This window comes from Lepidochelys kempii, chromosome 3 (genome assembly GCF_965140285.1).
Source record: "Lepidochelys kempii isolate rLepKem1 chromosome 3, rLepKem1.hap1, whole genome shotgun sequence".
Taxonomy (NCBI): Eukaryota; Metazoa; Chordata; order Testudines; family Cheloniidae; genus Lepidochelys; species Lepidochelys kempii.
Window position 1 is genome coordinate 1520817 of NC_136382.1, and position 14820 is coordinate 1535636.

Consider the following 14820-nt stretch of genomic DNA (forward strand, 5'->3'; position numbering starts at 1 on the left):
CAAAAGCCTGCTGACTGAGGAAAAGCTACTTTTTAAATGAAAAACATTTCGCTTTGTATAATGTGCGCACATGCAAAGGATCTGAAACAGATGGGCACCAGCACACGGCTCATATGCAGAGTGAGCTTTAAAATCTAAAGATTAAAATCCAGTGGCTGCTTGGAACCAAGTCTCTAGGTTTCCTCTGGTGCTGCTGAGCTAGCAGTAGCCACTACCAAAAATGTCATGCAAGCCTAGCATAGATAAGGCCAAAGTCAACATACTCAGCCCTCCGCTCCTTTAGTCCTCAGATTCCTACATCCAAGGCCAGAAGGGACCACTGGGATCATCTTGTCCAGTGGTCCCCACACTTTTTACGTTGTGCCCCTCCTGTCCATGTCCATGCTCCACACACACCCCAGGAGCCTTGGTTGGGAGCCAGGGCTAGGACCACGGCTGGGGCCGATGGCCAGAGGGGGACGAGGGGGCCAGGGGCGCTCCCTCCCCGCATGAGAGTTGGCCTGGACTCCGCCACCCCCCCCAACGTTCCCCCGCGCCCCCTTAAACATTCCTCCACGCCCCCCTAGTGGGGCGTGCCCCATAGTTTGGGGACCATTGATCTAGTCTGACCTCCTGAGAACTTCAAAAATAATTCCTAAAGCCAATCTTTTAGTAAAACAGCTTATCTTAATTTAAAAATGGTCAGTGATGGAAAATCAACCACAGCCCTTGGGAAATTGTTCCACTGGTTAATTACTCTCCCTGTTAAATATTTACCTTATTGCCAGTCTGAACTTGTCTAGCTTCTACTTCTATCCACTGGATCTTTCTCTGCTAGACTGAAGAGCCCATCAACTATTTGTTCCCCATGTAAATACTTAGACTGTGATCAAGTCACCCCTTATCCTTCTCTTTGCTAAGCTAAATAGATTGAGCTCCTTGAGTCTATCATTATAAGGCAGGTTTTCTAGTCCTTTAATCATATTCATGGCTCTTCTCTGACCACTCTCCAAATTATCAGCATCCTTCTTGAACTGTGGGCACCAAAACTGGGCACAGTATTCCAGCAGCAGTCACGCTAATGATAAATACAGAGATCAAATAACCTCTCTGCTCCTACTGGAGATTTACGTTTATGCAGGATCACATTAGCTCTTTTGGCCACAGCTTCACACTGGGAGATCATGTTCAGCTGATTATATGTAATATGTAAAAATGGCCTGCATTTCTTGTTACTAGATATATGCTTTTAGCCATATTAAAACACACGTTGTTTTCGTAAACTGGGAGGAAGCAGAGACCCAGATAGCTCTGAACCAGGGACCTGTTTCCTTAAATATTTACCACACACCCACAGGTTTTGGGTCATCTGCAGTCTTTGTCTGTGATGATTTTATGCTTTTCTTCTTGGTCACTCAAAGGATGAAGAGCGTATGGCCTAGAACTGATCCCGGCAGGACCCCACTACACACACCTCATTTACAATTACAGTTTGAGACCTATCTGTGAGCCAGTTTTGAATCCATTTAATGTGTGCAGTGTTAATTTTATATCAATCTAGTTTTTTAATCAAAATGTTATGGGGTGCCGTCAAATGCCTAGAGAGAAGTCTAAGTATATTATCTCAACACTATTATATTGATCAAATAAACTTGTAATCTCATCAAAAAAAGATGTTAAGTTAGTTTGACAGGGTTGATCTCCATACACCCTTGTTGTTTTGCATTAATTATATTACCCTATTATTAATAGTCTTATATCAGCTGCTCCATTATGTTGCCAGGGATCAATGTCAGCCTGACAGGCCCATAGTTACCTGGGTCATCCATTTACCCTTTTAAAAACTGGCACATCATCAGCCTTTCTTCAATCTTCTGGAACTTCCCCAGTTCTCCAAGACTTACTGAAAAATCAACATTAGTTGCCAGTTCTTTCAAAACTCTTGGACGCAAATCATCGAGACCCACTGATTTTAAAAAGTCTGACTTTAGTAGCTTCTGTTTAACATCCTCCAGAGATACCAGTGGAGTGGAAAGAGTGCTATCATCACCATATGATGAGACTATATCATGTGTCTTTCCCCCAAATACAGAACAGAAATATATATTGAACAGTTTTGTCTCTTCTGCATGATTATTGATAATTCTACTATTTCCATTTAGTAGTGGACCAATACCATTGTCAGGATTCTTTTTGTTCCTAATATATTTAAAAAGCGCCTTATTGTCCTGAACTTTGCAGCCATAGATTTCTCCTTGTGTCCCTTGGCTTCCCTGATCAATTTTCTACGATTTTTAACTTCTGATTTATATTCATTACTGTCAACTTCCCCTTTCTTCTATTTGTTTTTTTTATAGCTGCCTTCACTTCCCCTCTAAACCAGATCAATTTTTGAAACAGCACAGCCTTCTTCCTCGATTGTGAGATTGTGCCTTTGGAGGCATCTAGTAAAGTGTCCTTAAATGATTCCCAATTATCGTTCACATTTTTCTGATTAAACTCTTCCTCCCAACTGATCTGGCTCGTAATTGCTTTCAGCTTTGCGAAACTGGCCCTATTAAAGCACCAAGTATGTATATTACTGGTCTGGACTTTATGCTGGTTGTGCATTCTAAATGTGATCAAGTTATGACCACTTGTACCTAAGCTACCATTAATTTTTAGTTCGGTGATCAGTTCCTCTCTATCTGTTAGGACATGGTCTAATACAGAATTTCTTTCCCCAGGTTGGCTGCAACACTTTCTGGGTTAGGAAATTGTCATCTGTACTGTTGAGACATTCCAAGGATGTTAGGCTACTGGTAGCTTGAGGCCTCCCGCAGGTGTCACTCAAACTAAAGTCCCAAGTGATTATGCACCTTTTCCCCCTACACATTATATACAGGTGCATAAGGAAGTGGTCATCTGGTTCCCTGCTGTGATTTGATGGTCTGTTGCAGACACCAACTAATACACCATCTTGTGCTCTCACCCGCCAGGACCACGATCTGTGCCTGTGAGGGACAACAGAACTACAGCCCTGATGAGCACTGGTTTTCTTTAGCATATTGTGCATTAACTCAACCTCAGGTTCAAAATTTTTCCTCTGAGACATAAATATGCAGGGATAAAAATGGGAGCAGGTTTATAAGGAAGGGATCAATTTGGGTTTAAAACGAGACCTGTATCTTAACGTTACAGTTAGCAAGTTTCCTTATGGTGATGATTAGACCACTAGCTATTAAGTAGGTGGGCTAATTTCAAGCACCATGTCACGCAGACCTGCTCGGAGCAGGGTTAGACAGCAGAGCGGTAAAAATGCCTAAGTTCTGTTTACACCGCAGGTGCCACCACTCCAACTCCTCTTCTGAGTGCACCCATGGGTGTTGAGTTATGGGCCCATTTTTGCCAGCATAGATTCAGTGTGTGTGTCTTCAAAGCACCTAGCTCAAGGGCACATCAGAACTGACCAAGATGTCTGTATTATCAGGCTGGCATCAGTGTTTGTAAAGCAACATGCAAGAGCAGAGCACGGCGACCAGAATGAGGTTTTACTGCCCTCGTGCCGCTCAAGCATTTCACACTGGACAGTTTGTTCTTTAAAGAGTCACTGACCAGGAGTATGCTGGCTGAGAGTGGGGTCGCTCCGAGGGGTCTGCAGCTTGTAGTTTAGATATCCAGCCAGGTCTTTAACCCACACAGATGGGTTCTCAGGAAACACGTTCTGACTTTTATCCAGCTCCTTCTGAAGTTCTGTCAAATCAAGCTGTAAAAGACACACAAAGAACATGGTATAAAATCTCAATCTGAGATTCAGAGAATGGATCTGAATCCTAAGTACCCTCAGTATGGAAGAGTGAGATCTGAAATATAAGTTAGTTCAGGAAGATTGTGTAAAAAGACAGTTGAACTACATTTCCATCTGTACTGGTTCAAGAAGAGCCCTGCATTTCCAATATAGGACATACAGGCTTCCTAGGGCCGCGACCTTCACTGCTCCCCCACTCACCGACCCTTTGCATCCTTACAGGAACAGCAGCAGTGATACTGATCCACAAGATCTGGTTTTGTTTCTTTACATAGAAACTATTAAAACCGGTAAAGGCCGATGCTGAGCCCAAAGAGAAGAATAAAAAAATATGCAGGGACCTGAACACTTGTCCAGAACTGAACAGATTTTTATAGCAAGACTGAAATTCAGTAAAGCAAATAAAAATAGAACGCTGCTCTAAACCGAAAAGAGACTGTGCAGAACTTGCCCCTTCTTGCTCCCCATGAATATGAAAGTCAGAGCTGGTGACTAAAATGTGTTTTCTCCACCGTATGCACCTGTTAGCACTGGCAAGCCAACAGCTGAAAGGGAGTCACAGCTGGACTCAACTATTTTTTGCAGCAACAGAACTATGTGCTAAGTTTCAATTACAAAGCCAGTTGGTTCACTGTGTGCATCCCCACCAACTGGCAAAGGGAAAACCAGGTGTTACCAAAGGCATAATCCGAAGATAACGAGATAGTACGTAGCTGCATTTTTCCAAGCAGTCTGAGAGTCAACCATGTTGAGTTGTCCACACTTACCACTACGCACAACTGCATTTGTATCAGAATCAGTGCACTTTGGGGCATCAACCTGCACAGAGACCTGGAGGTAGGAAGTGACTGGATAGCAAGATTCCTTGCTTGTCTGAACGACCCAGAACCAGCACACTGGGCCAATAACTAGTCTACTTCAAGATACGTTCTTATCATTGTCACCCTCTACCTATTTGGCACATCTTGTTTTAAAATTAGATTTGAAGCTCTTCAAGGCAGGGACCATCTCTTGCTACATTTGTAAACACACCCAAAGCCAAGAGGGCCTGTTTGCCCGGAAACATTACTGGATCATTGTGCACTAGTTCACTCCACCCCCAGGGACCAGTCATGTAAGCTTCCTAACTTCTATTAGGAATTCCATTCTAAAAGCCAGGCTATTTATCCCGTTACACACTCATTTGGTTTGGATTGCTCTTTTTAACGCCTAACGTCTATCCTTCTTGTAAAACACAAACACAACTAACACTAAAAGAAAAGGAGTACTTGTGGCACCTTAGAGACTAACCAATTTATCTGAGCATAAGCTTTCGTGAGCTACAGCTCACTATAGCTCACGAAAGCTTATGCTCAAATAAATTGGTTAGTCTCGAAGGTGCCACAAGTCCTCCTTTTCTTTTTGCGAATACAGACTAACACGGCTGTTACTCTGAAACCAACAATTAACACTGACGCACAACGTGAATTTGGCTTAAACCAGAAATCGAATGTAAATGGTAACGTCCTTCTCCAACAGAAATGTAACAGACACCCCTATGATGAGCATGGAATAAGAACCTAGATTAAAGAGAAGGAACTGAATACAGGAGCCCAGCAGACAGCTGGTGCACCAAGTCTTCATTATCCCATGACAAGCTTCAATGTAATCCTTGTCTGGCTTTTCTAAGAGTCAGTCTACACTCAGGTACCACGCCAATGGGCGCTGTATAAGCACCTAGGCAGACAAACATTCTAGCAGTAATTTCCCCCTACTCTTACTCACACCTTCTTGTCAACTGTTCGAATGAGCCATCCTGATTATCACTACAAACATTTTTTTCTCCTGCTGATAATAGCCCACCTTAATCGATTCGTCTTGTTAGAGTTATGACAACCCCCATTTTTTCATGTTCTATGTATATATCTAGCTTCCTACTGTATTTTCCACTGCATGCATCTGATGAAGTGGGCATTAGACCACGAAAGCTTATGCTCAAATAAATTTGTTAGTCTCTAAGGTGCCACAAGTCCTCCTCATTCTTTTTGGGATTATAGTAGCACCCAGAAGCCCCAGTCATGGGCCAGGCCCCATTGGGCTAGGTGCTGTACGAACACAGAACAAAAAGAAAGTCCCAGCTTGGGCTTTGGCCAGGCATAGCAACAAGATGTTTGGTTTTTTTAAAAAGGAAGTCAATGTTCACTTCAAATAATCAACGTGACCTCCAAGAATGGCACTAGACACACCAAGACAGTAGCCGGGAGTGCCCCCATCTCACCTCATCTGCACTGGGGGCACTAGAATGATGATACTGGGACAGAGGCAGTACACTCCCTATACCATTTTCCTATCAAGATTTAAAAAGGTTATTAAAGCTAATGTTAAAATTATATAATACACAGGTTAAGAGTGTCTGTACATCCGGGCATAGTGCTTAAATTATCCAAAAGTCCAAAGGTTGATCTAAAAGTCATACAATACATATAGTATATTAAAACTCCAAAGAGTCCCTACTGCTCTGCAGAGACGTTTATTCAGACAGTGCAACGGTGAATAGCAAAATACTAGTTTGGCTCAGTGAGGACTAGGACACATCAAAGGCAGCAGCCTCTGAAATCTGAATTCTAGGAAGCGGTAAGATGGGCACTTTCCAGAACTGGCACAGAACGGAATGCTGCTCCTCAAGGCACACGGGTAGTCTGGGCATCACAATTTGCCCCACTAGTCTGGACAAGCAATCTCTTACAGCTCTGAAAGCACCAGGGGCAGCATCCGAATCCCCACGATAAAAGAGCAACAGAGAGAACAGCACAGGAGGCGGGAGCTCAGAAACCTTCACATTCTTGTGTACTCGGTTTTTACATTCTGCTTCTCCCATCCAGTTAAATTACCCGCAAGCTTTTCCCAAAAGCTGTTTTCCCTTTACATCCTCTGACCTTTCTTATTACTGTGAGATCACAGAACTTCTCTTTAGAGACACGTTTCGCCACTTGTCGTTTTCCCTTACATGATGCTTTTGGCCCCCCTGCATTCTTCCGGACCCCTTTTCAGCCCACTCCCACATTTCACCTTCTTGCTTTTCTTAACATGAGCTTCACAGATTTCTACAACATGGCCCATGCCCACCCTGGTCTTTAACATGAAGGTGCAAACCCTGGAGATAACAGGTCCCAGCACACAGTATTCCAGGGTGGTGAACTGCTTGCTGAGAACGGTCAGTGCCACCACCCTATTTTCTCCTATACACGGAACAAAACCTCAGTCCCAATACGCCATCTTGCCCCCATACCCAACACATACCCCTCAAAAACCGCTTCAGGGCTCACTTCTTCCATGCAACCTGCCCCTGTGGCACACATTAGTCAAATGCCTTCCCCACCCCAACCTTAACAGTGGGTAGTAGAAGTAAGATGGAAAGGGGGGGAAACGAAGAGAACACTTTCCTACGGATTGTCCAGTACATCTTTCCTCATCAGGGTTTGAATTTTGGAAGCTAAGAAGCCCAAGCAAAGGACTATATTTGTGTGTCAGACAGCACTGAGCAAATAGCTGGCATTTAATTACATTAATGCATACATCTCTGACAGCTCTAATTTACACAAATGAAATGCCGTTCTTCAGATTCTGAAACAAACATTGAGGTTGGAGACTACGGGCGCCCTAAGCTCTGCGGCAGCTCTGGACCTGGCTTCTTGTGACATCACCAGGATGAGTTAAAATGAGCAGGCCCATCTATAAACTCCTGACTGCTGATGCACTGCTCTTTACACCCTTCTGCTTCAATAGTAGGAGATAAAACTCACAGCTTTCAGTGCATCCTCCAGTGTTCGGAATTTGCCTTGCTTGAGTCCTGCATCAACTGCAGTTGACTTTTTAGCATTTTTCCCCATGTTCTGTTTTTTGTGATGCTGCTCAGGGGCAGGGGCTGGAGGCACTTGCTCTTTGTTCTGCTTCTTCACGGTTTTCTCAAACCCCAGCTCAAAGATGGTGTCTGATGTAGTGATGGGCACTAGAAATAAGAAAAACAGAGGGAAGTGATCCATTCGGCTGAGACCGTAGAGGCCGCTCAAGTACAAGCGGATGTATTGGGATGAAGCACATCAGCTAAAAAAGACCCCGTAAAAAAGCAAATCCAGTATTAAGTGAATAAAACTTTTACAAGCCAGGGACTACAGCTCCTTAACAAACCACTATCTCCCTTGTACAGAGTCTTGGCCCTGCAGTCCATCTCCTTCCCCCCGGGCTGAGCTCTGGGCAGTGGGAGAGGCTGCACGGCAAGTCACCATTTAATATGGAAAAAGAAAAGGAGTACTCGTGGCACCTTAGAGACTAACCAATTTATTAGAGCATAAGCTTTCGTGAGCTACAGCTCACTTCATCAGATGCATACCGTGGAAACTGCGGAAGACATTATATACACACAGAGACCATGAACCAATACCTCCTCCCACCCCACTGTCCTGCTGGTAATGGCTTATCTAAAGTGATCACTCTCCTTACAATGTGTATGATAATCAAGGTGGGCCATTTCCAGCACAAATTTGGCTCTGCCCCCCAGGGGGACCTGAGCCCCCCTCCTCCCCCCAGCCCGCCCGCGCCCACACACCCCCCCCCGGAGGGGGCTGAGACCCGCTCCTCCCCCCGGGGGTCTCCGCCCCGCCCGCACCCCCCCCTGGAGGGGGCTGAGACCCGCTCCCGCTCTACCCCCCCGAGAGGGGCCTGAGCCCCGCACCCCCCCCTGGAGGGGGCTGAGCCCCGCTCCCCCCCCCGGGGGTCTCCGCCCCGCCCGCACCCCCCCTGGAGGGGGCTGAGCCCCGCTCCCCCCCGGGGGTCTCCGCCCCGCCCGCGCCCCCCCTGGAGGGGGCTGAGCCCCGCTCCCCCCCCCGGGGGTCTCCGCCCCGCCCCGCCCGCACCCCCCCTGGAGGGGGCTGAGCCCCGCTCCCCCCCCGGGGGTCTCCGCCCCGCCCCGCCCGCACCCCCCCTGGAGGGGGCTGAGCCCCGCTCCCCCCCCCGGGGGTCTCCGCCCCGCCCCGCCCGCTCCCCCCCTGGAGGGGGCTGAGCCCCGCTCCCCCCCGGGGGTCTCCGCCCCGCCCGCACCCCCCCTGGAGGGGGCTGAGCCCCGCTCCCCCCCCCGGGGGTCTCCGCCCCGCCCCGCCCGCTCCCCCCCTGGAGGGGGCTGAGCCCCGCTCCCCCCCCCGGGGGTCTCCGCCCCGCCCCGCCCGCACCCCCCCTGGAGGGGGCTGAGCCCCGCTCCCCCCCCCGGGGGTCTCCGCCCCGCCCCGCCCGCTCCCCCCCTGGAGGGGGCTGAGCCCCGCTCCCCCCCGGGGGTCTCCGCCCCGCCCGCACCCCCCCTGGAGGGGGCTGAGCCCCGCTCCCCCCCCCGGGGGTCTCCGCCCCGCCCCGCCCGCACCCCCCCTGGAGGGGGCTGAGCCCCGCTCCCCCCCCCGGGGGTCTCCGCCCCGCCCGCACCCCCCCTGGAGGGGGCTGAGCCCCGCTCCCCCCCCGGGGGTCTCCGCCCCGCCCCCACTCACAGGCCGAAGGCAGCAGGCGGCCGCTGTTGGCCTCCTGCAGCGCCCTGCGCCCGCCAGCGCCCCCCGCGGGCCGCCGACCCCGGCCCCTGCGCACCAGCTCCCAGCGCCCCGCGCCGGCCGGGCCCGCCGAGGCCATGGGGCCGCCCGTCACCGCGCGCCGCGCCCGCCGAGTCAGCGCGCAGCCAGGGCGCGCGCCCGCGGCAGCTAGGGGAGGGGTGGGGGCGCGCGCCACGGCCCGAGCTGATTGGCCGCCGGCGCGGGGACGCGCCCCCGGGCCCCGCGCTCGCCCTGCCACGTCTCTGCCCCGCCCCCCCGGCCTCGCTCACGTGGACCAATCGGGGCCGAGCAGTGGCTGTCTCCGCTTGGGAGGGGCCATTCTCCCCCCCACCCCAGAGCCCCGCCCCCAGAGCCCCTTCCCCCCACTACAGACAGCTCAGAGCCTCTCCCCCAGAGCCCCTTCCCCCCACTCCCCCACCTCAGACAGTTCAAAGCCCCTCCCCCCACCTCAGAGCCCCTCCCCAGAGCCCCCACTCCCCCCCCTCAGACAGCTCAGAGACCCTCCCCCACTCCAGGCAGCTCAGAGCTCCTCCCCCAGAGCCCCCTCCCCCCACCTCCAACAGCTCAGAGCCCCTCCCCCAGGAACTCCCCCTCACTCCCACCCACCCCAGAGCCCCTTCCCCTCACTCCCCCACCTCAGACAGTTCAAAGCCCCTCCCCCCACCTCAGAGCCCCTCCCCAGAGCCCCCACTCCCCCCCCTCAGACAGCTCAGAGACCCTCCCCCACTCCAGGCAGCTCAGAGCTCCTCCCCCAGAGCCCCCTCCCCCCACCTCCAACAGCTCAGAGCCCCTCCCCCAGGAACTCCCCCTCACTCCCACCCACCCCAGAGCCCCTTCCCCTCACTCCCCCACCTCAGACAGTTCAAAGCCCCTCCCCCCACCTCAGAGCCCCTCCCCAGAGCCCCCACTCCCCCCCCTCAGACAGCTCAGAGACCCTCCCCCACTCCAGGCAGCTCAGAGCTCCTCCCCCAGAGCCCCCTCCCCCCACCTCCAACAGCTCAGAGCCCCTCCCCCAGGAACTCCCCCTCACTCCCACCCACCCCAGAGCCCCTTCCCCTCACTCTAGGCCACCCCCACATTCCCAGTCCCCCCTCCCTTCAGAGCCACTCTCGCGCACTGACCCCCTTACCGCCAACCCACCCTCACGCTACCAGTCCCGCCACCTAGCTCCCCTCACTTCCCCCCACCCCCCATTGACCCCCCTACCCACACACACCCAGCAACCCGCCCTCTCCTTCATCTTGCTTCTCCCCCCAGTACCCCTCACATACCCACCCTTTCCCCCCTCAAGTTTCAACCCTGACCCTCCCCCTCAATGATCCCCTGTGTCCCATCCCCCACCTGCTCCCCCTCATTGACCACCCAGCTCTAATCCTTCTGCATGGACACCCCTCATCTCCTCCCCTTCCACCCCCCGTGGCCCTTCCCCACCTCACCTCTCCCCTTGCCCATGGGGGCACTGCTGGCTCAGGAGGGGCTGCGCCCCTGCTGGGGGAAGTGAGAGCCTGAATGCCTACGCTCACCAACTAGCCTGTGGTATTTGGCACAAGAGCAAGGAGCCGGCCAGAGTCTGGCCAGTCTTTCTGAATCTCCCTCACAGCTTCCATTTAATACCAGCTTTGTTTGCACTCCCTCTCCAGCATGGCCATGCAGCTCTGCTGTGCACAGTTATACGGCTGCTACATTCCACCCCAGAGGTGGCTGCATTTCTGTTCTGGCAGGAGCTGTCTGGTACACGCAGACTGTAACGTGCTGCTGAACCCTCCAGGATGGAACAAGGTTATCTACTGCTCTCGCTGACTGCCCCCATGGTTTGCAGCATCTTCCCACGAGTCAGACATTTCAAGACCAGAAGGGACTGTTAATCCTGTAGTCTGACCTCCTGCATCCAGTCCATCACCTCTCTGAGAGCTGGCATCTAGATCCAGTCTTGATTTAAAGACTTCAGGAGATGGAGAATCCACCGCCCTTCCTAGGTACGTTTTTCCAATGATTAATTCCCCGTGCTGTTAAAAATCTGCACCTTGTTTCCAAGTACGAATGTGTTCAGGTTCAGAGATTGCAAGGCCAGAAGGGACCACTGTGATCGTAGTCTGACCTCCTGCCGAGCACCAGCCAGAGAGCTGCCCCCCAATAATTCCTAGAGCAGATCTGTCTGAAAAACAGCCAATCCTGATTGAAACATCGTCAGTGACGGAGGATCTACCATGACCCTTGGGAAATTGTTCCCATGGCTAATTATCCTCCCTGCTAAACATTTTCACCCTATGTCTGGTCTGAATTTGTCTAGCTTCACCTTCCAGCCCTTGGATCTTGTTAGACCTTTCTCGGCTAGATTGAAAAGCCCATTATCAAATATTTCTTCCCATCTAGATATTACTGATCAACCTTCTCTTTGTTAAACTACATAGATTGAGTGCCTCCCTAAATCTATCATTATAAGGCAGGTTTTCTAATCCTTTAACCATTCTCTTGGCTCTTCTCTGAATTCCCTCCAATTTATCAACATCCATCTTGAATTGTGGACACTAAACCTTGACACAGAATTCCAGCAGTGGTTGCACCAGAACTAAATCCGGAGGTAAAATAACCACTCCACTTCTGCTCAAGATTGCCCTGTTTTATGCATCCCAGGATTACATTAGCCCTTTTGGCCACAGCGTTGCCCTGGGAGCTCATCTTCAGCTGATTATCCACCACAAACCTCAAATCCTTTTCAGTCTCAAGATGCCCAGGATATAGTCCCCTGTCCTGAGGGGCGATGCTCTGGAACTACTCATATGAAGCCAGTCAGGACTCTGGGGGAGCCTCCTCTCTGGGAGCAGACTGTCTCCAGGGCAAGAAGCTCACACGGCTTCAACCTTCCTAGGTCTGACCTTGGAGCATTCAGCATCCTCTGCCCCTCCATGCGCTTCCCACAGCGAGTCTGCACAGGTGGGCTCCTGGGGAAGCCAGGGGGTCCTGCACCCGAATTCTGCAGTCAGACGTGACTCTCAGCCAGCGAGTAAAACAAAAGATTTATTAGATGACAGGAACATGGTCTAACACAGAGCTTGTAGGTGCAGAGAACAGGACCCTTCAGTCAGGTCCATCTTGGGGGCCAGGAAGCCCAGACCCCCATCCGGGCCTCCCACCATTTCCCCAGCCAGCTCCAAACTTCAACTCTCCTGCCCCTCCTCTGGCCTTTGTCTCTTTCCCGGGCCAGGAGGCCACCTGATCTCTTTGTTCTCCAACCCCTTCAGTTGACACCTTGCAGAGGAGGGCCCCAGGCCATCAGTTGCCAGGAGACAGGGTGAGTTGCCATTCTCTGTGCAGACACCATCACACTGGCCCTCTAGGGCTCTGCAACAATCACACCCCCTTATCCCCCCACCTAGATACTTAAGAACTGCATAGGGAAAACTGAGGCACCCACACAGTATTCAGAGAGGACATTAAGAACAGTCCCACTTCGTCACAGCAGGTTTGTATAATTTTTGTTGGTGCCCAGAATGGGTCCAAGTCCCACCCCTCCCCTCACCTGCCTACGTCTCTGGGAGGGAGTTTGGGTGCGGGAGGGAGTTTGGGTGCGGGAGAGAGTTTGGGGTGCAGGCTCTGGGAGGAAGCTTGGGTGCAGGAGGGGTGCAGGCTCTGGGAGGGAGTTTGGGTACTGGGTGCAGGCTCTGGGCTGGGTCAGGGGGTTGGGGTGTGGCAGGGGACATGGGGCTGGGGCAGGGATGAGGAGTTTGGGGTGAGCAGGAAGGCTACCCTGGGGCTAGGGTGGGGGACCAGAGAGGAGGACTCCCCCCAGGCCTCTCCCTGCTGGCAGCAGCGAGCTCCGGGGGGAGTGGAAGGGGAGGCCCTCCCTGGTACGACACTCACCCAAGCCCCCCGGCTGCTGCTCAGGAGGTCCAGCCAGGATAAGCTCCCCCCACACCCGAGTTGACTCAGAGTCACCTGCCGAGGGGCGGGGGGGCTGCCATGCACCTCCTCCCCTCCTTCCTCTGCAGGCACAGCAGCCGACTCAGCCTGCCCCCGGCGCCGATCCCTTGTAGCTGGCAGCAGCTGGTGAGGGAGCACAGTGTGGAGCTGCAGGGAGCAGCCGCCTGCTGCCCAGGACAGAAGGCGGGGCCGGGGGAGAGACCCGACCCCAAACATTGGTGGAACCGGGGCCCCAGGCCCTGAATTCATAGATATTAAGGTCAGAAGGGACCATTATGATCATCTAGTCTGACCTGCTGCACAGTGCAGGCCACAGAATCTCACCCACCCACTCCTGCGATAAACCTCTCACCTATGTCTGAGCTATTGAAGTCCTCAAATCATGGTTGAAAGACTTCAAGGTGCAGAGAATCCTCCAGCAAGTGACCCGTGCCCCATGCTACAGAGGAAGGCGAAAACCCCCCAGGGCCTCTTCCATATTTGGGAGCGGGAAAATTCCTTCCCGACCCCAAATATGGCGATCAGCTGCATCCTGAGCATATGGGCAAGATTCACCAGCCAGATACCCAAAATTTGCTGGATCCTGGGCACCATGGGTCCATACAACTCGCTGCCCCTGCCTGTTCTGTAAGTACGGCCTACATTCTTTGGTCCTAGATGTGTGCATTTACATTTAGCAATGTTAAAACAATCCAGATCACTATATCAATGATTGCTCCTCTTAATCATTTGCCACTCCCCCAATTTGTGGGTCATCTGCAAACTTTGTCAGTTGTGATTTTGTGTTTTCTACCAGGTCATTGAAAAAATGGTTAACTAGCATAGGGCCTACAACCAATCCCTACAGCACCCCCCACTAGAAACCCACCTACTCAATGATTATTCCCTGTTTACAATTACATTTTAAGACCTATCATTTAGCCAGCCTTTAATCCACTTACTGTGGGCCAGGTTAATTTTATATCATTCTAGTTATTTCATCAAAATGTCATGTGGTAACCAAGTTAAACGCCTTAGAGAAGTCTGCTACATTAACACTATGACATTTATCCAACAAGCTTGTAATCTCATAAAAAAATAAATTGTTAGTTTGATAGGATCTATTTCCCATACACCATGTTCATAGGCAATAATTATATTACCATCTGTTAATTCTTTATTAATCAAGTTCCGTATCAGCTGCTACATTATCTTGCCTGGGATCAGTGTCTGAATGACAGGCCTATAATTAGCCAGGTCATCCCATGTGCCCTTTTTAAATATTGACACAGCATTAGCTTTTTTCCAGTCTTCTGAAACTTCCCCAGTGTTCCAAGACTGATTGAAAAAAATTGACATTGACGGGCCATCGGGCTCCTGAGACAACTCTTGTATAACTCTTGGGTGTGAGTTACTGTTCAAATTCCAGCATTTGGGTCCCATTTTGTCTTTGTCTGCAAGGGTCAGAACCCGCTGCTATTACAAGACTTCTCCCTGGGGTACAAAAATACCAAGATCAAGTCACAAGTCAAAAGGTGCGTAGTATGTGAGTTACCGGACTGCATGAGTCTGTCCTGCACTAAATGG

General features: G+C 51.4%; 1 protein-coding gene across 2 annotated transcripts in view; it reads right to left on the minus strand.

Annotated features, from left to right (window-relative positions):
• The window catches only part of TMEM214 (transmembrane protein 214), a 37874-nt gene extending 28400 nt beyond the window's left edge, over positions 1 to 9474 (minus strand). The window contains exons 1-3 of one of the 2 annotated variants that reach the window (XM_073335447.2): positions 9277 to 9474; positions 7549 to 7754; positions 3574 to 3724 (exon numbers count right to left, since the gene is read on the minus strand). In XM_073335447.2, coding sequence (XP_073191548.1) covers positions 3574 to 3724; positions 7549 to 7754; positions 9277 to 9412 — 493 coding nt within the window. In that variant the 5' untranslated portion in view covers positions 9413 to 9474. The remainder of the gene's footprint in view (positions 1 to 3573; positions 3725 to 7548; positions 7755 to 9276) is intronic. The other variant, XM_073335446.2, reaches the window with a different exon arrangement.
• Between the last annotated feature and the right edge of the window lie 5346 nt (positions 9475 to 14820).